This window comes from Grampus griseus (assembly GCF_964374135.1).
Source record: "Grampus griseus genome assembly, chromosome: 1".
Taxonomy (NCBI): Eukaryota; Metazoa; Chordata; class Mammalia; order Artiodactyla; family Delphinidae; genus Grampus; species Grampus griseus.
Genome location: NC_139017.1, coordinates 147,770,691 through 147,789,570, shown reverse-complemented (window position 1 = coordinate 147,789,570; position 18,880 = coordinate 147,770,691). Strand labels below are relative to the sequence as shown.

The following is an 18,880-nucleotide window of genomic DNA, read 5'->3' as shown; positions in this document are numbered from 1 at the left end:
GCAAAAGAGGCTAATGTTTTAATATTATTGTGAAAACCATCGTGCTCTCACGAACCCCCGCTCAGGAAGCCCCGCTAAGGTCTGCAGACCATACTTGGAGAACTGCTATTGTAGTAAAACTTAATATCTGAGAACTTAAGGGATTTATCAAAGATCACATATTTGGCTAGTTAAAACTTCCACTTCAGATTCTTTTGGGGGCAGTACTTTCTACTTAGTTGTTGAACTCATACACGATATAGTTACTGAGTACCTGTCAGTAATGAGTTGGCAATACAGTATAGAGCCATTTCTATTCAGTAAGTGAATTGGCGTGTAGGACCTTCCATACTCTTGTCATGTAGTGGAATTGATAAGAGCAGTTGGAATATCACAGCATTTTAGACTCTCTGCTCTGCTTCCGCTCCGATGTGTACTTTTTTGGGCCATGTCCGCAAGGACCTTCTCCCAGGTCTACCCATCAGACCTTTTATTCAGCTGCCATGACCATGTTCATACACTGACCTCCTGCTATATACCAAGCCCTCTGCTGCGAATGCAGCAAGGACTCCACCCATCCTTAGGGTTCCCCTGTCTGCAGGGAGTAAAAGTCCTAAAGTTTTTTGCCAGGTCCCATGGTAGGTGGTCTTTTATTACCTTGCCTTCAAAAAAAAGGTTAAGAACCCTTTTCTTTCCTTTTTTTAAAAACTTTGTTTTTATTTATTTATTTATTTTTGGCTGTTTGGGGTCTTTGTTGCTGCACGTGGGCTTTCTCTAGTTGCGGCAAGCGGGGGCTACTCTTCGTTGTGGTGCACGGGCTTCTCATTGCAGTGGCTTTTCTTGTTGCGGAGCACGGACTCTAGGCACTTGGGCTTCAGTAGTTGTGGCACGCAAGCTCAGTAGTTGTGGCTCACGGGCTCTAGAGCGCAGGCTCAGTAGTTGTGGCGCATGGGCTTAGTTGCTCCGCGGCATGTGGGATCTTCCCGGACCAGGGCTCGAACCTGTGTCCCCTGCATTGGCAGGCGGATTCTTGACCATTGCGCGCCACCAGGGAAATCCTAAGAACCCTTTTCTTAAATAGTTGAATAAAGTTTGAGTATTTCTTCCTGGCAGAGCCCTGTCCCCCTGTCCCTTAGAGAGACAGTTGAAGGAACGTGAGATGGACTCTTGATCATGGCACATGTCCTTTACATTTATTAAGTTTATTATGGCTGCTTTTTCCTGTCACTTAGAAGCAGCAGCAGCCAGCAGAGATAACGGGGTGGACTTGGACTTAGCAGGTCTCTCAGGTGGACCTTCCTTTCACCCTTCTTCCTTAATGTTCCCTCAGAGTCAGGACTGTCTCCAGTTGGGTCCTCCTGCTGAAGGGGAAGTAGTCCAAGTGAGATGGACAGACGGCCAAGTCTATGGAGCCAAGTTTGTGGCCTCTCACCCCATCCAGATGTACCAGGTAACCAAAGGCTTTTGTTGGGGATGGGTGAGGGGGCCTGATTAATTCAGTGTTTCCTCTTGAGCAAGAGGAAGTCTTTGCTCTTGGGAGAGCTAAGGCAGTGGTCCCCAACCTTTTTGGCACCAGGGACACCGGTTTCGTGGAAGACAGTTTTCCATGGATGGGGGTGGGCGTGGTTCAGGCGGTAACGCGAGCGGTGGGGAACGGTGGGGAGTGGCTGATGAAGCTTTGCTTGCTCGCCCACCGCTCACCTCCTGCTGTGCGGCCCAGTTCCTAACAGGCCGTGGACTGGCACCAGTCTGCGGCCCGGGGGTTGGGGACCGCTGAGCCAAGGGATCAGTGACAACCTTTTTCAGAGCTAGGGGCTGCCCTGTGTCCAGTCTGCCAGGTATGGCTTCAAACGTGGCAGGCCTTACTTCAGTGTTCTAAACCCTTCCTGTGACTGCAGGAAATTGCCACTGTGCGTGATGGACCAGGGAGAGAGTCAGGGATATCTTAGCTAAAGGCCTTTGTTTCCTTGGTAGGTGGAGTTTGAGGATGGCTCACAGCTTGTGGTTAAGAGAGATGACGTGTACACGCTGGATGAAGAGCTTCCCAAGAGAGTCAAGTCTAGACTGGTGAGTGTGTACTTTCTGTGTGCCCTTGGTTCCCATCTGGGAGGGAGGGAACACAGCAAGGATGTGTCCCTTGGTTTTTCTTCTTCGGGGTGGTTGGCCATAAAGTGCTCACTTGATTTGCCTATTCTTCTGTAGTCAGTAGCCTCAGACATGCGCTTCAATGAGATTTTCACGGAGAAAGAGGTTAAGCAGGAAAAGAAACGGCAACGAGTTATCAACTCAAGATACCGGGAAGATTACATTGAGCCTGCACTATACCGGGCCATCATGGAGTAGGTGCTTCCAGCGGCCAGGAGAGTCCCAGCTGCCAAGGCGAAAGCACTCTGGGGTTCCACAGCCAGCAGACACTTGGAACTCTGAAGTCTCTAAAAGTGAACTGTAAAATGAAAAGGAATGAAATAACCGACCCCATCATCTTCTCACCCCACCCTCATCGCATTCCACTGTAATGAAACAATAAGCCGTACTTGGACATGTGGCAGCAGCCGCTGATCTCCCAGCTGATGGGCTGAGCACTGGAACGCTGTGGCTGCATGGGCCCCAGTCTGTAATGGGGTCGACTGTGCTGGCTGGGCTGGTTGCCCTGTTCCTGGCCTTGGACTTAGCTTCCTAACGATCACCTGCACCAACTAGGCAGAGGTGCTGGTGCTTGCCCCCTCCCCCTTTTTGTATTTATGTGTGTGTGTGTGTGTGTGTGGTGTGTGTGTGTGTGTGTGCGCGCGTGTGCGTGTGCACGCGTGTGTGTGCGTATGTATGTTTGGTCTGGACCAGCTTCTGCCAGCCCCTGGCCTTTACTTTCTTCCTTGCCTATGCAGGGCAACAAAAATGTGAAATTCTGCCCTCAGCTGAACTGAGTAAGGGCCCCTGGGGGTTGGCTGCAGATGGCTGTGGCATCCGTTTGTCTCTGGAACTGCCTCAAGAGAGTGCTGGCAAAGCTGCAGCGATGAGATGCTAAGGAGTTAATGCCACCTCTTTGCCTTCTCTTGAAGGAGAAGATAGGGGTAACCTGGGTGTGTGCCCATATCACTCTAGGCACAGAGCCCCTGTGGACAGTATTAAAGGGTGTGGGTGGGGAATACTCTGAAGGGGGATCTAATGATGGAAGCAGGCAGAGCCTGGCGGATGAGTCTGTCAACAGAAAATTGCAATCATGCAGGGGCTGGGAGGGTTAAGATGAACTGGGGCCGCTGGAGGCCAGGGGGTGGGTTTAGATATGACCCCTGGTCTGGGGGTGGGAGGGAGCTGATTTGGGAGCGGGGTGGGACTGGAGGGCAACACTGAAGGGGTTAAACAGGTTTTTGCTCCTTATGAATTTGTTTGCCTGGGCCCAGGGTTGGAGGGATTCACACTTATACCGTATGTATACAAGAATCAGATTTTAATACTTCCCCTTTTTTTGTTACGTATGAACGCTATAAACCAAATTATTTTGAAAACCGGTGCATCACCTTGTCCTTAGCAATAAAACGTGTTGAGCAGAGGATTGGCTGTGTCTGCCCCAAGGAGCCTGAGTGGCCCAGGGTCAGGCCGGGAGTGTATCTAGAGTCATAGGCTCTGGAGCAGGGCCATGCATTTTAAGAAGACTCAGTAAGGCAGGATCTAGGAAGCCCTCCTAAAGAGATGGGCTCCTTGTCAAGTTCTGGTCCTGTGGCTCTGTATGGTGGGACCTGGGAAGTAGACGCACCTCTGGCCGTGAGTACCTCCTTTTGCTTCTCTGGCCCTAGAGATGGGAAGGAAGAGGTGATAGATGAAGGACCAGACCACTTCCACAACTTGTAAAACTGAGTTTGATCTCTCTCATCTCGACCCCACTTGTTAACTTCATCGAGCAGGTTTAAGTTTATGCCAGTGTCCGTTCCATAAAAATTGTAGAACCAGCTTGAAAGAAGGCAGTACATTTTAGGTGCTTGAAAAGCAAGGGATTGACAACCCCTGCCCCCCACCCCGTGCGCGCTTCCCTTAGGTCCTGAAGCTGTTCTGAGTTGCCTGTAGTTGGTGAGACGCTTCCCCGGAGGAAGACCCGGTCCCTTGGACCCCCATTGGGTTCCTGAGGTCCAGGTGGACAAGGTTAGAGCAGCAGCAGCAGCAGGGGTGGGAGGGGCAGTGAATTGGGCACAGCAGAGCTGTTCAGCTGGTCTTGGCCAGCCAGGCACTAGGTCCTATTTCTTGGCCCCTGCCAGGTGCGGGAGAATCTTGGGTCAGCTTAGCAACTCAATGCTTCTTTGTGTCCTGGGGCTTGGGAGGTGGCTGCCACCTCTGGTGTCTGATTGTGGGGGAAGGGAGGAGCAGCAGGTCTCAAAGATACCTACTTTTCTATGCCAGTTCCCTCCTGGGGCCAAGAAAGGGAGGTTGAATTTTTTGTCCAGCACCCAAGGATTCCCAGGTGAGCGTGGACAGAGCCAGGCCTTAATGGATTGGCAAGCCCTGGGAGCACACGTCTTTGGAGGGAAGAAACACTTCCCCAGACTTGGCAGGGTCCCAGACCTCCCTACATTTCACTGACCTTACCATCCCCAGCCCTGCTGAAGGACAGGCAGGGTAGTCCCTTCTGTAACCCCAGCAGAGTTCTTGCTCAACAGCTGACTATTTTTCTAGAAACTTTCACGTTTTGTTTTGGTCAAATGTAATAACCTCCTGGGAAACTGAAGTTTAAAGAGGTGATGAGAGTCTCAAGTCCCACGGAACAGGCCCTCTTGCCTGCAGTCAGGCCCAGGCCTCAGCGGACTGACTGACTCCAGGGAAGCGTGCACCAGCCTGTCTTAGGCAGGCTCCCCTCAGAAGCCTTTTGGCCAGGGCAAACTGCCCTCCTTTGGTGAGGCAGCGTCTTTGGGTGGGCAACCAAGGATCACAGCCGGACAGTTCCTCCTCTCTTCCGTAACTCCCCTCGGGGGAATTACGTTTTAAATTGTGCCCCAGTAGGGTGGGAGAAAAGCTGGGACCTCCGGAACTGAAAAGGGTAGACGAGATGGGGCGGAATGGTCCTGTGCCCGGAATAAAAAGAGGCTCTAAAGTAGTAATAAGGGCAGCCAGCGACCGCTGTCCACCCAACTCCACAGGATTGAGCAGGGTCGCCCAGCCCGTGGAGGTCCACAGCCTTGTGTCTCAGCCTGTTTCCAGGCGGATGCCTGCGTCCCTCAGTGTGGAATGATCGTGTACCCCCGTCTCTCGCACGGCCGAGGAAACAGGCTCTCGAGGGGTCATCTCGGCGGACAGCGAGCCCTGCGGCCGTCAGAGGTCCGCATCCCAGACGCGCGCCCTGCGGGGCGTGAAGCCGGGGGAAGATTCCTCAAGGCGGCGGATAGGCTCCGGGGAGCCGAGGGGTGGGCGTCGGCGCGGAACCAGCAGGCCAGGCCCGCTGGACCCACGCCCTGAACCGCCAACAGCCCGAGTCCCGGCGGGCGCGCGAGGCGAACGGGCCGGAAAACTCGGGGGTCCAGTGTCTAGCGGGCCGCTTCAGGCTTGCGTCCGCTCTCTGCCTGCAGTGCAGCCCCGCATTGGTCAGCCCGGCGCCCCGCCCGGCTCCCGCGCGCCGATTGGCCGCGGATGCCCAACCCCCGGTGAGGGCGCTGAGGCGGAGAGTGGGATTGGTGGTCCCGTCGTCCACGGGTCGGGATCGCGGTCGCGCGCTCCGCCCGCCGCTGCGTCCCCACTATGGCGGCGCCCAGGCGGCCCACCGCGACTTGGGCGCCCGCTGGGGTTCCCCGCGGCTCTCGCCGCCGCATTCGCCGTCGCCCCCGCCTTCCCAGCAGCGTCGGGCCGGGCGCCGCCTACCCCCTGCCTCCCTCTCCGCTGCGGTAAGGGCCGGTCCTGCGCGCGTCGGGGCGGGCAGTCACCACGGCTAACGGGCGCCGCCGCCCCTCCCCTCCCCCGCAGCTCGCGGTCCCCGGGTTGGTGGGGTGCGGAGCCCGCGCGCGCTGGTGCTGGGGAAGGAGGGGTCGGGCGCGGCCCAGCCGTCTCCGAATAACGAAGTCCGGCTCGGACTGGGGGCTCGGGCCGGGAGTCCGGTCCCTGGGAGACCTCGCCTGGGTAGGGGCTGCCAGGCCTCGGGGGAGAGGACGGCTGAACCCGGGCCGAGCAGTCTGAGGTCACCTGCGCGCGAGACCCCGCAGCGCTGCGCACCTTGGCGCAGAGGAAGGACCTGGTCAGGCGGGCCTTCGCTATGGGAAGAGGGAGGAAAAGTGGAAAACCTGAGTGGGAATTAGCAGCGTACGGGTAGCGGTTGTCATTGCTTATTGCTCTACCAGCCGCCAGATGTTCCGGGCACTGAGGTCAATTTTACTGACAAAGTACGCCTCTTGCTTCCTTTTCTCTGGCATTTCTCCCCATTGTTTGCCCTGTGATTTTGTTTGCAGGAGGAAATGTCTTAGTGATGAGAGCAGGTTTGATTAGGATAGTCTGCCACGAACATTTTGAATTCCTCTTTGCAACAGTGCTCGTTTTTATGATTCCTTAATAGACCTCACTTATGTTTGTGTTTCCCGCACATAGGAGGAAGGAGAGAAACGTGTGAACTGACTCAGTGCAATTAGTTGAGAGAGGGACCAATGAAGGCAGCTGTTATTTTGTTAAAAACAAAAAACAAAACAAAAAAACAACAAAAACTTACAAACTTTTCTGTGGATACACGTTGAATTAACTATACTATAGCTAGTTGAACAGGAAGGTAGAAAAAAGCACTTATTGGGTTCATGAAAATAAATAGACCGCATGGAAAATTAGGTTATTTCTAAGTCAGAATCACCTTGGAGTGATGATCATTTAACTGTTGGGTATACTGTTGGGTCAACAGGGTTAAAAGGAAGCTGTCACAAAAATTTATGACCGAAATGGTATTTTCAAATAATCTCTTAAGGCAATAGCAGCTCCTAAGATTAAAGATTCTTAACTCAAGGATATTTTGAAGTATTAAGTGATGAATCTCCCTATTTCACATGTCTAAATGTCTAATCAGAGCTTAATAAAAGTAAATTATTAATGAGAAAAAAAGATGTGCATATTCTTAGAGACTAAGTGACTTTGATCATCAATAAAGTGTCTATCAAGTACATATTGTATGCAAGGCAGTGCAACTGTGGGGACCTCACGACCTGTATTGTATGAGACTTGTTCTCATGGGCCTATGAGATGGTTGTGGGGATAAAGGGCACACAAGAAAATGATCACTAACAAAATGGTCTCTAGAATTCTAAGATAGTAGGTCTATGAAAATTCTGGAAAAGGAGAAATCCATGTGTTTGAAGAAGGTTTCACAGGAGAGCTGAGGCTTGAGTTGAGCCATGAATGGGTAGGCCTGGGTGGTGAAGAGGAAGGAGAAGTGAGGAAATGAGAAAGTGAGGATGGGAAAGGTGGCAGGGGAGAACCCAAAACTCTCATGGGTAGTTCCAGGGGGTTCTTATTAGAAAAAGTGGGAGATGAGGTTATACAAAAAAGACAGGTTGATGGCATCAAATCAGGAAGTAGCTTTGTCCTGGGTGGAGCAAAGGGTAAACAAGTAGTAGTACTTCAGATGAAACTGGAGCTAGCTATTAGAAAAATAGACAGTAGCACTTTATGTGCCCTTGTCACTTTTCTGAGTAACCTTAGCTATTTAGAATAATGGTCCTCTCAGCTACCCAGGATCTGCACCTCAAGAATCATTCTTGCCTTTCTTTTTTTTCCCCCTTGTATTAAGTTGGTTGCCAGGTCTTGTTGCTGCTACCTCCACACTATGTCTAGCTTCTTTCTGTTCCTACTGTCATCACACTGATTTGGGGCCATTGATCCCATTCCCTCGAATTACTGCAGAAACCCCCTAGCTTTCCCCCCCACCCCTTCCATCTATCCTGTGTACTGTCATCACTTGCAGGTATCTCAATTCCCCAGGCTAGACTTTTATTTATTTATTTTGGCTGAGTTGGGTCTTTGTTGCTATGTGCGGGCTGCACACGGGCTTTCTCTAGTTGCGGTGAGCGGGGTCTACTCTTCGTTTTGGTGCACGGGCTTCTCATTGCGGTGGCTTCTCACTGCAGAGCACGGGCTCTAGGCGCACGGGCTTCGGTAGTTGTGTCTCGCGGGCTCTAGAGCACATGCTCCGTAGTTGTGGCGCACGGGCTTAGTTGCTCTGCAGCATGTGGGATCTTCCCGAACCAGGGCTCGAACCCGTGTCCCCTGCACTGGCAGGCAGATTCTTAACCACTGCGCCACCAGGGAAGCCCCAGCCTAGACTTTTAATGGCTTCCTACCATCTGTTGAATTAAGCACAGACCAGCCTAGCCTGGGCAGTATGGGTAAACTCATTTCTTGCCATTCCCTTAGATTTTATTATATTTTCCAAGTTTGTGGAACTATTTGCTCTTTGTTGCTGTCGTGCTCTGTTGCTTTTTCTATCCTAAATGACCCCCTTGAATCTCTAATTGTTGGTTCTCACCCATGTTTCAGGGCCATTTGATTGGAACTCTCTTTGTGAAGCTTTTCTGTACTTTTCTCCCTATCTAGATGGGACTTGTTTCTCCTTTAAACCATTATAACACTAGAGTCTGCCTTTTGCCCCAATTGCCAACATAAGACTGCAGCTTTTTCAAGCCATGGGCCATCTTCTTCATTATCTAGCACAGTGTTTTGTACATAGGAGGTACTTGGCAAATATATTTTATATTGAACATAGCTTTGAACCAGGATAGATGCAAAGAAAATTCTTTGTGCAAACAAAATGTCCATCATAAAATCTGTAAATGAAGTTACTTACGTGAGATAATTTGTTACTGAGAGAGCTGGTGTATTGGTCTGGATAGCTTGGATTAGGCTTCATTAACAAAAACCCTTAAGACTTCAGTGGCTTAACAGAACAAAAGTTGACTTCTCATTCATGCCACATGTCCAGCATGACTGCACAGGTAACTCTCCTCCTCTCAGTCACTCAGGGACCCATGCTGTTGGAAACTCCATCTTAATATGGTGTTTCCATGATCATTTTGATCGAGTGGAAGATGGTGATCAAGGGACACTGGACTTTCAAGTTTCCATCCTGAAGTGGCACCTGTCACTTTCATTTCCATATCATTGGCTAAAGCAAGTCATATGGCCATGCCTAACTTTAAAGAAGGGCAAGGAATTGCTGTCTTAGCATGTGCCTGGAAAGCAAAGAGCCAGAAGTAACTGTTGGACAGCAGTAATGCCTGCTACATCTTCTTTGAGTATCACGGCCCATGGAAGATTAGAGGTAGCGAAATCAGATGGGCTACTAGAGAGAAACACATTGACAGTAGCAAGAAATAATAGCTCTAACTAGGCGTGGAATGAGGGTGGATTGGAAGTCAGAAATCCATTACAAGCACTGTAATGCTTGTAATGTAACAGGCCGAGGCTGTTGATACGAGGGCAGTCAGTGATTTTCCAGTCATTCCTGAGGGCATCACTATTTTACAGCACCCTCAGTGATGAACACAGAAATAGTCCTGAGGCATCCACAGAAAGTTCAGTTATATTCAGGATACACAATTTAAAAAGCAAGGAAGTGTGTACTAACTCAAGGTACATTTTCACTTGAATGGTTAAGAAGGATCCTAGTTCAACCTTACTGGTTTAATTGGGTTTAATTGAGGCTATAAAACTTTGGCGCTTGGGGAGGAGATTTCGTTTAACAAAGAAAGTGAAACCTGGGTTGAAATCTTGCTCCTGCTATCGATTATCTAACATTGAGCAAGTGTCTGATTCTGAAGTCCAAGTTGCATCATCAGTGAAACGCGTAGGGTGGTTATGAGTTCACTTTATGTAAAGTGCTTTGCCCAGTTCCTAGTTCAAGGTAAGGACTCATGATTATGATGATCAACGTCAGCAGCAGCAGCAGCAGCAGGATTTGAAGAAACTTTGAGAAATCAGGTAAGGAAATCTCAGGATTTCCCCAGATTTTCCTACCTTCTTCCACTTCCTTGGCATCCTGTCACACCTTTCTTTCTTTCTTTTTTTTTTTTTTTGCGGTACGCGGGCCTCTCACTGTTGTGGCCTCTCCCGTTGCAGAGCACAGGCTCCGGACGCGCAGGCTCGGCAGCCATGGCCCACGGGCCCAGCCGCTCTGCGGCATGTGGGATCTTCCCGGACCGGGGTACGAACCCGTGTCCCCTACATCGGCAGGCGGACTCTCAACCACTGTGCCACCAGGGAAGCCCACACCTTTCTTATTTTCACATTTATTCTATTTTATTTTGCTTGGTTGTATATGTGTCTGTGTCTTCTACTGTACTAGGCCCTCTAGTCACCCCATAAGTAGCTATTGAGCATGAACTGTCTGCTAACCTCTGTGCTAGGTTATGGCATTACAAAAACAAAAGGCATATCCCGGGCCTCAAAGAGCCTTTAGTCTGGTAGGACCAGAAACCAGTGAACCTGTAGTTAGAATACATTGTAACGGGCTATGTTTGAGGGTCCTGTGGGATCTCCTAAAAAGAGAATCTGATGCCACACAGGGAATATAAATAATGGTTTTCCAGAGAAGCTCACACCTACCTAAGTCTTGGATCACTAGTTAGTAGCTGGGTAGATGTGGGTTTAAAAGGCTTTTCAGGCAGGAAACAATGTGTAATGGCCTAGAAACACAAGAGAGTGTGGCTGCATTCTGAAGATGCTTGAAAGGCAGGAGAATAGGGTATGTTTGGGGAGTGTGTGGAGGCTGCAGAAGTTAGACTGAAGCTTGTGAGTTCAGGAGTTTATTGTGATGAGGAGGAGGAGCCACTGAAGGGTTTGAAGGTAGGAAATGACTTTATCAGCTTTGCCTTTTAGGAAGATCAGTGTGTGTGGAGGCAGCAGAGGAGTGAATGTCCTGTTTCTCTGACATGGGAGGTTCTGAGGTTTGCAACCGTAGTGCCATGTCTGCTACAGTGTCATAAAATATTATGGATGAAGAGAGCTTAGAATGAGGTGAGGCTGGAGGGAAGGTTACCATTTAGGCTACTGCAGTAATAGTAAGAGTGTGTCCATGTCCTGCCTGGGGATAGAGGAGAGTCAGCAGACCAAGATTGCCATCATGGCTTCACCAGTTTCTAAGTTGTGGCCTTGGGCAGGCTTTAGAACCTCTTGTGTACTCTCGGTTTTCAAATTGGTAAAATGCGGATAAAAATACCTACCTTGCAAGGTTCTGAGAATTTGAGCAAATAGTTGTAAAAAGCCTGCTCCTGTACTATTAAATACATAAGGGACCTCTTATCATAAAAATAATAGTTTTAAGATTTTAAAAAATTAATTAAGTAAGTAAGTAATTTTTGGCTGTGTCGGGTCTTAGTTGCAGCATGCCGGGATCTTTTGCTGTGGCGTGCGGGCTCCAGAGTGCGTGGGCTCTGTAGTTGTGGTACACGGGCTCGGGCTTAGTTGCTCCACGGCATGTGGGATGTTAGTTCCCCGACCAGGGATCGAACCCATGTCCCCTGCATTGGAAGGTGGATTTTTCACTGGACCACCAGGGAAGTCCCAGTTTTAAGATTCTTAATGCTTAGTATATTCCCTGGTTCACAGTAGGTGATCGTTAGCCTAAAACCATCTGCCAGCACTGTGGTTTTATTTATACATCCTTTTTTTTTTTTTTTTTTTTTTTGCGGTACGCGGGCCTCTCACTGTTGTGGCCTCTCCCGTTGCGGAGCACAGGCTCCGGACGCGCAGGCTCAGCGGCCATGGCTCACGGGCCCAGTCGCTCCGCGGCATGTGGGATCTTCCCGGACCAGGGCTCGAACCCGTGTCCCCTGCATTGGCAGGCGGATTCTTAACCACTGCGCCACAGTGATGGTGGTCTGGGTGGGTTGGGCATGAGAGAATTATCCTGAGATCAAGAAGGGAAGAGTTGGTTGATATGAATATCATACCAATTTAAACATTCTTTAAATGCCAACAAATTATATATGGTCATTCAGCCGTTCCCAGCCCTCACCCGGAAGTGACACATGCACGTGTGCATACACTCTTGTCGCTGATGTTTTAATGTGCTCACTGCTTGGGCTGCTAAAATGTATGTGCTTCTTCAGCGTGTCATCATCGTTGTTGACTGTGTCCCCCTGAAATTCTGCTCCTCCTCAGTCTTCTTCTGAAATGTTTGTAAAGATGATAATGGGGGTTTAATCCCAATTTGTTCTCCTTTAGGTTCTGCCTGGTCATCCTGGTTGACAGGAGTTCCTTCCCTGTGAACTTCTGCACAACTTATATTATTCTGATTAAATGTTATCTACTGCCTTGTCTTATTATTTGTCTATATGTCAGTAAATTCCCCTTTCTTGATGTTAGTTTTCTTTACAAAATAATGGAAAGATGGCATGTTTATGTGTTTCTGACATGACTTAAAACCCACAGAAACCTTGTGTTTGAAATATGTTAAACAGGTTAGAATATTCTGTTCCTAAGTTTTCAAAGTATATGGCAGTGATTTTCAGAGTTTTTGATCTCAGGACCCCTTTATAAGTTATAAAAATTATTGAAACCCCAAAGAACTTTCATTTTATGGGTTTTGTCTATTGATATTTAAAAGTTACTGAGAAAATTTTAAGTCACAAGAATACACAAGCACGCATTCCATTAGCTGTGAGGACAGTGATATAGTCACATGTCATCATGTGTTACGTAGCCTCTGGAAAACTGTGCTGGACCCTTGGTGAGAGAAAGAGAGTGAACAGGGCAAATAATGTCTGAGAATTACGTGAAAACAGTTTTAAACTCGTGGATCTGAAACTGTGCACCTCAGATTGGGATTGAACCCATGTGCCAGGACTCAAACCCAGCCTAAACCCAGATTGGGATTTGAACTCATGTGGCTGGGACTCGAACCCGGCCAAAAGCCACAGTCTTCCAACTGAGATCACACACTGGTTTCAGGACTTAATGAAACTCAGGTTCTTGATGTCTCATCGCAGAAAGAATTCAGTGAGAGACAAAGTGATAGGTAAGAAGTGGGTTTATTTAGAGGGAAACACTCCGCAGACACAGTGTGGGCCATTTCAGAAGGTGAGAAGGGCACCAGGGTATGGGGTTGTCAGTTTTTATAGGGGTGGGTAATTTCATAGGCTAATGAGTGGGAGGAGTATTCCAGCTATTTCAGGAAGGGGAAGGGATTTCCAGGAATTGGGCCACCGCCTACTTTTTAATCCTTGTGGTCTGTCTTGGAACTGTCATGGTGCTTGTGGGTGTGTCATTTAGCTTGCTGATATGTTACAGTGAGCGAATACTGAGGCTCAAGGTCTAGTGGAAGTCGACTTGTCCCGCCATCTTGGACCCATTTGGTTCTAATCAGTTTATGTCATGTTCTAGAGCTATGTCATTCTTTCAAAGGTTGTGCCCTATCCCCTTCCCTCCTGTTTCAGATCCACTGAAAGTGTCTTGGGGACTGTCTGGGGTCCTTGGACCACAGTTTGAGAACTGCTGGCATGTAGATATGAGAGTTTTTATAAATGACACTTTTACATCTTTTTGGCAACAAAATAACATAAGGATGGAAACACTGCCAAACATCTGTTGTCAAAATGCACTCAACGTATTTTCTTTAAAAACAAACAAACAAACGAACAAAACTAGTCTCTAGCTTTTGTTAAGCCATGTTCTTCACCTTGAAAGGGCAGATGTGTGTATTTTGGAAAATCTTCTAGGTGCCATACTATTAACAGACATTTGCCATCCCAGAAAAGTTTAGCAAACTTGGAACACCAGTATGTTTGTAAAAGAAGAATATACAGCTGCTCTTTAAGTTCTGGAAGTCTTATACATGCTTGGCCAGATGATAACCAGAGAACTTCTTTGAGGCACAAGAGTTTCATGGTTACTCACCATCTCATTGTCAAGTTTAGTTATGATCCTATTTATTTAAAATATGATCCAATTTTTATGAAATTAACCACATTGATGTCACTTAATGCATAAACTGCACTGCATCACGAAGCAAATGGTAATTACGTAATGGTACCATTACCCCCCAGGCTCTGGAACTTTCACACTTCTTGAGGATTCTTTCTGAACCCCATGTGCCCCAAGATGTCTGACACAGGGATTGTTTGAGGAGGCCAGTGTCCACTGAAATTAAATATCAGAAAAGTTTATAAACAGGAGTTCTGGTATTTTCTTTTGTTACCTTGGTGAATCTTTGTGTGCCTTTGAGATGTCTATTCTCTCTGACAGTGATGGCCTGGGCTGTTACAACAGCCTCTTCTTGCTCTTGCTTGGCCTTTTCCAGGCTGTCCTCTGTATTGCTACTCAAGTGATCTTTCTAAAATACAGATAGGACTATATCATTTCTCTGCTTACTCCCTTCACTGGTTCTCCATTGCCAGTGGGATAAATTTCAGACCCCTTAGCATGGCATCTAAAGCCTCTCTACCTTTTTACTGCTTCAGCTTCTTCACTGAAGCTTTTCTGAAACCTCACAGACAGTCATAAATTTCCAGCACCTCATAATGTCTGTACCTGTTTAACTACATGCATCACCCTGTTCTCGAGGGCAGCTACCACACTGTGTTCCTACTGCTATACTCAGGTGTGTAGTAATGGCTTCTGCCTGGACTGATAAGATGGCATAGCTTCCATCGTGGTTCCAGCGTAGTTATTCTGCAATATTATATTTTTTTCCTTGCCCTTTTTAAAAAAAGATATGAGCAGATAAACAATGTGGAACTACTACATAGGCCTAAGACATCTGAAGTCTCAGAGACATAATAGCAATGAAAGGGAACATTTATCTTGTATTTTCTAATGATGTATTTTACACATACAAGAACAGAATAATACGATGATACTCATCACCAAATCTTAATATGCCATATTACGTCAGTTTTTTTTTTTTTTTTTTTTTAAGAAACAGAACATTACAGTTCCAGTAAAAGCCTCATGTATTTTTCCCTGGTCTCCTCCGTCCTTCACCAGAGAAAACACTATCTTGAATTTAAAGTTTTAAACTTCCCATGCATGTTTTTATGCTCTTGTGGTTTTGCTACATGCTGTGTGTCTATATGCCATGCATAGCAGGGGCCAGCAAACAGGCCGGCAGGTTTTATTGGAACACAGCCATGCCCATGTTTAAGTATTGTTCTTGACTGCTTTTGTGCTGCAACCTTCTGTTTCCAGTTTTCTGGACATGCTGCGGTCTCCCAGCCACCTTCAACACCAGTCCCCACCATTTCATCTCAGCTGGCCCAAAGCAAGATCATCTTTTCAAATATTCCAGTTGCATTTTCTCAAGACTGATTGGAGTCAGCTTTTCCAAATAAAGAATTATGTCTAGAAGCTTGTCCTCTGAACACACCATTAAAACAAATAATCAGAAACCCAATAAAACCAAACATTAACAGCTCTTATTCAGAAAGTCTTTTTTTTTGTTTGTTTGTAAAAACAGAAATGAACTAAAACATGCAAAACTGAAAGTTCTGTTTTCTTGAATTTTTACCCCTCTCCCCTAGGCTTTTTTCTCAGCTACTAATAAAGGGAACATCTGACCAGGGACAAAATCTTTGCAGTTTTACTCTTCTGCCTTCCATTTTTAAAACCTTAGTGTAGATATCTAATTTGTACTCAGAAAGTCACTGACTGCCCATGTTACACAAGTCTAGGTCCAATGACTTTCAGCAGGTAGAGTTTAATGTAAGGACTATTAACTTTAACAGTGAATTGGAGTAACGAGATTAGCTAGTAAGTAGTAAAGAAATAAGCACTTGGAAAGATGCTCAACATGATTAGCCATCAGGGGAATGCAAATCAAAACCACAATGAGGGGCTTCCCTGGTGGTGCAGTGGTTGAGAGTCCACCTGCCGATGCAGGGGACACGGGTTCGTGCCCCGGTCCAGGAAGATCCCACATGCCACGGAGCGGCTGAGCCCATGAGCCATGGCCACTGAGCCTGCGCGTCCGGAGCCTGTGCTCCGCAACGGGAGAGGCCACGACAGTGAGAGGCCCACGTACTGCAAAAAAAAAAAAACAACCACAATGAGATACCACTTCCTACCCACCCACTAGGCTGGCTATAATCAAAAAGACAGGTAATGAGTGTTGGCACAGGTGTGGAGAAATCAGAGCTCTCATACACTGGTGGGAAAACAGTGGCATTTCCTCAAGTAGTTAAACATAGAGTTACCATGTGACCTGGGTATATTTCACTCCTACATATATACCCAAGAGAAATTAGAATTTATGTCCCTATAAAAATTTGTACATGAATATGCATTGTAGCATTATTCAGCCAAAAGGTGGAAACAGCCCACATGTCCATCAACTGACAAATGGATAAATAAAAGATGGTCCATATAATGGAATGTTATTTGGCAATAAAAAGAAATGAAGTACTGATGTGCACAAACCTTAAAAACATTGTGCTAAGTGAAAGAAGCCTGTCACAAAGGACCACATATTGTTTGATTCCATTTATATGAGATATCTATAAACATTTGCCTATTCTATGGAACAAAGGAGTTTAGTAGTTGCTCAGGGCTGGAGGTTTGTAGGGGATGACAGCTAAGGGGCGTGGGGAATCATTTCGGGGTAATAGAAATGTTCTAAAATTGATTGTGGTCATGTTTGCACAACGCTGAAAATACTAAAAGCCATCAAAAGGTATATTTTGAATGGGTGAGTTGTATAGTATGCGAATGATATCTCAATAACGCTGTCAAAAAGCAGTAAAGAGAACTCTAGAGAATATAGAAACAGATCCGAGGAGCAGCCGCCACCTCAGGGATGAGCTAGAGAGCTCGACAAAGAGCTCCCCAACCTGCCTCACACCCACCACAGGCCGAGATTCAGACTTTGGTGTGGTGGACATGACAATGGCTCACTGGATTGCAGATGAGCCACTGTGATGCTGCATGGTGGAGCTTGCCAGAAATCTGCCGTCTTGGGTACTGGGGAAAGCTGTTTACAGAGAGACGTCCCACCAGAGGCACTCTGCTGCAAAACTGCCCAAGAGAAGTGCTGAGGGAAGCTGTTGGCCGCTGCTCACTGCTGGCTGCTGTCCACTGGAAAAGTCCTGTGTGCTGCAGGAGCCTACCTAGAGGAACACACTGGAACACACTAGAACCCAGAAGCCATGGCTTTCCAGCACCGTCTAGTGACAAAGCTTGACATCCCGTCAACTAGCAAAAGGAAAATATTTAAAGGGCCCAGATCCATTTTCACAGAGCAAGCAAAAAGGTTGAATTTGGAGCTAAGAGGCAATAAGTCTGTAATCCACACAGCGGGTAATCGGAACCTCGGCATACCCTTAGCTTTTTAATTCCCTTTGCAGATCTTCAGGTTATCCTTGCCACCTTGGCTATTGGGGCTCAGAGAAGCTGGGACTCTGTATTTTGGGGCCAACTTGCCCTCAGCCCAGTTCTCTCTGATTATCCATTTTTGCATATCTTTTTTTTTGTTCTGTATCCTTGGTTCTCTTTTTCAGACACCAGTCATACCTATGCTGGATCTCCTATGACAACTATTGTATTTTTGTTTTTGTTTTTTGTTTGGGTTTGTTTTGGTAAATCCTTTTAAACCTTTTATTCTTTTTCATTTTATCTTCCTCATTTTTTTTTTTTTTTTTTTTTTGCGTAAGCGGTCCTATCACTGTTGTGGCCACTCCCGTTGTGGAGCACAGGCTCCGGACGCACAGGCTCAGCGGCCATGGCTCACGGGCCCAGCCGCTCCGTGGCACGTGGGATCTTCCCGGACCGGGGCACGAACCCGTGTCCCCTGCATCGGCAGGTGGACTCAACCACTGCGCCACCAGGGAAGCCCTTTATCTTCCTCACATTTTATCCACCAGGGCCTTCATGACTCTTATTGTGTTTTCAGTAGTTCTTAATTGTTCTCTTTCATCGAGGCTTTTGTTTTTGTGGTGGTGTTATTTTTCTTTCTTCACTTTTCCTGAGTGTTAAATTTACTTTAAAAATGTTGTTTCACTATTTTTTCCCTGAGGCTCTCACTTTAATCTTGGCTCTTAGTTACCGCTTGTTTTTTAGAGCCTTTTGGGAGTGGCGGAGGGGCTGGTAGAACCTTTGTTAATGATCTGTATCCATCCTGTGACAAAGTTTTTTCTGTTGTGTGCTCTTCCTTTACCACACTTCCCTTTGACCCTCCCCCTTCCCTTCTTCCACTTTTGTTTAGATTCTTCACTGGTTACGTTTCATTTTTGTTCTGTTGTACCGTATAACTTCTTCAAATGAAAAAAATTATATGACTGAAGTCAGATCATTTGGATTTGAATCCTCAGTCTGCCACTTACTAGCTCTATGATCTTAGATAAGATAATTTTACCTCTCTGTGCCTCAGTTTATTCTCTATATAATGAGAATGATAACCTTGTAGGATTGTTGAGAAGATTCAGTGAATTAAATCATATAAAACTTTTAGAACTGTGGCTAGTCTGCAGTAAGTATTATGTGAATATTAGCAATATTGATTATTTTATCCCCTGCATTGACTTGCAATTAGAAAATACACAATTCTTCTGCATAGAATAATGTAATATATTGCATGTTAATTAACTACTTAAATCTGCTTAGTCATGCATAAAGTCTGAAAAGGAAATGTACATTCAGCAAAACCATTTAAAAAAATTGATGTTTTCAGTAACTTGTTCAGGAAGCTGGGTAATAAATAGTACGTAATAGTTTCTAATTAGCTTGCCTCAAAAGGATTCACAGGAGACATGTTCAGGAAATACTTTGTGGCTTTTGCTCTGTGTAATTTTGTCATAATTGAGTTCATATTCATTATGGCTGCTATTTGAAGGTCAACAAAATTCTAACATTTCAGACTAAAAATTTTTGCTAGGTATAGTTTAGAAAGTAACCACATTGTAGGATGTTTTAGAAATGACAGGAGTTTGGTGTACTTTGTTTCAGTGAGTTCAAATTTTTATGTAATTTT

At 46.6% G+C, this 18,880-nt stretch overlaps 2 protein-coding genes across 7 annotated transcripts in view; both read left to right on the top strand.

Moving 5' to 3' along the window:
- Window positions 1-3,516, top strand: part of KDM4A (lysine demethylase 4A) — a 42,735-nt gene extending 39,219 nt beyond the window's left edge. Inside the window, exons 20-22 of the mRNA XM_082656493.1 lie at window positions 1,310-1,429; window positions 1,954-2,046; window positions 2,182-3,516. Of these exons, the coding sequence (XP_082512619.1) occupies window positions 1,310-1,429; window positions 1,954-2,046; window positions 2,182-2,322 (354 nt within the window). The 3' untranslated portion in view covers window positions 2,323-3,516. The remainder of the gene's footprint in view (window positions 1-1,309; window positions 1,430-1,953; window positions 2,047-2,181) is intronic.
- Window positions 3,517-5,698: 2,182 nt separating this feature from the next.
- The window catches only part of ST3GAL3 (ST3 beta-galactoside alpha-2,3-sialyltransferase 3), a 238,671-nt gene continuing 225,489 nt past the window's right edge, over window positions 5,699-18,880 (top strand). For all 6 annotated transcript variants that reach the window (XR_014297310.1, XM_082663768.1, XM_082663765.1 and 3 more), the window contains exon 1: window positions 5,699-5,840. The gene's annotated coding sequence lies outside the window, so the exon portion shown is untranslated. The remainder of the gene's footprint in view (window positions 5,841-18,880) is intronic.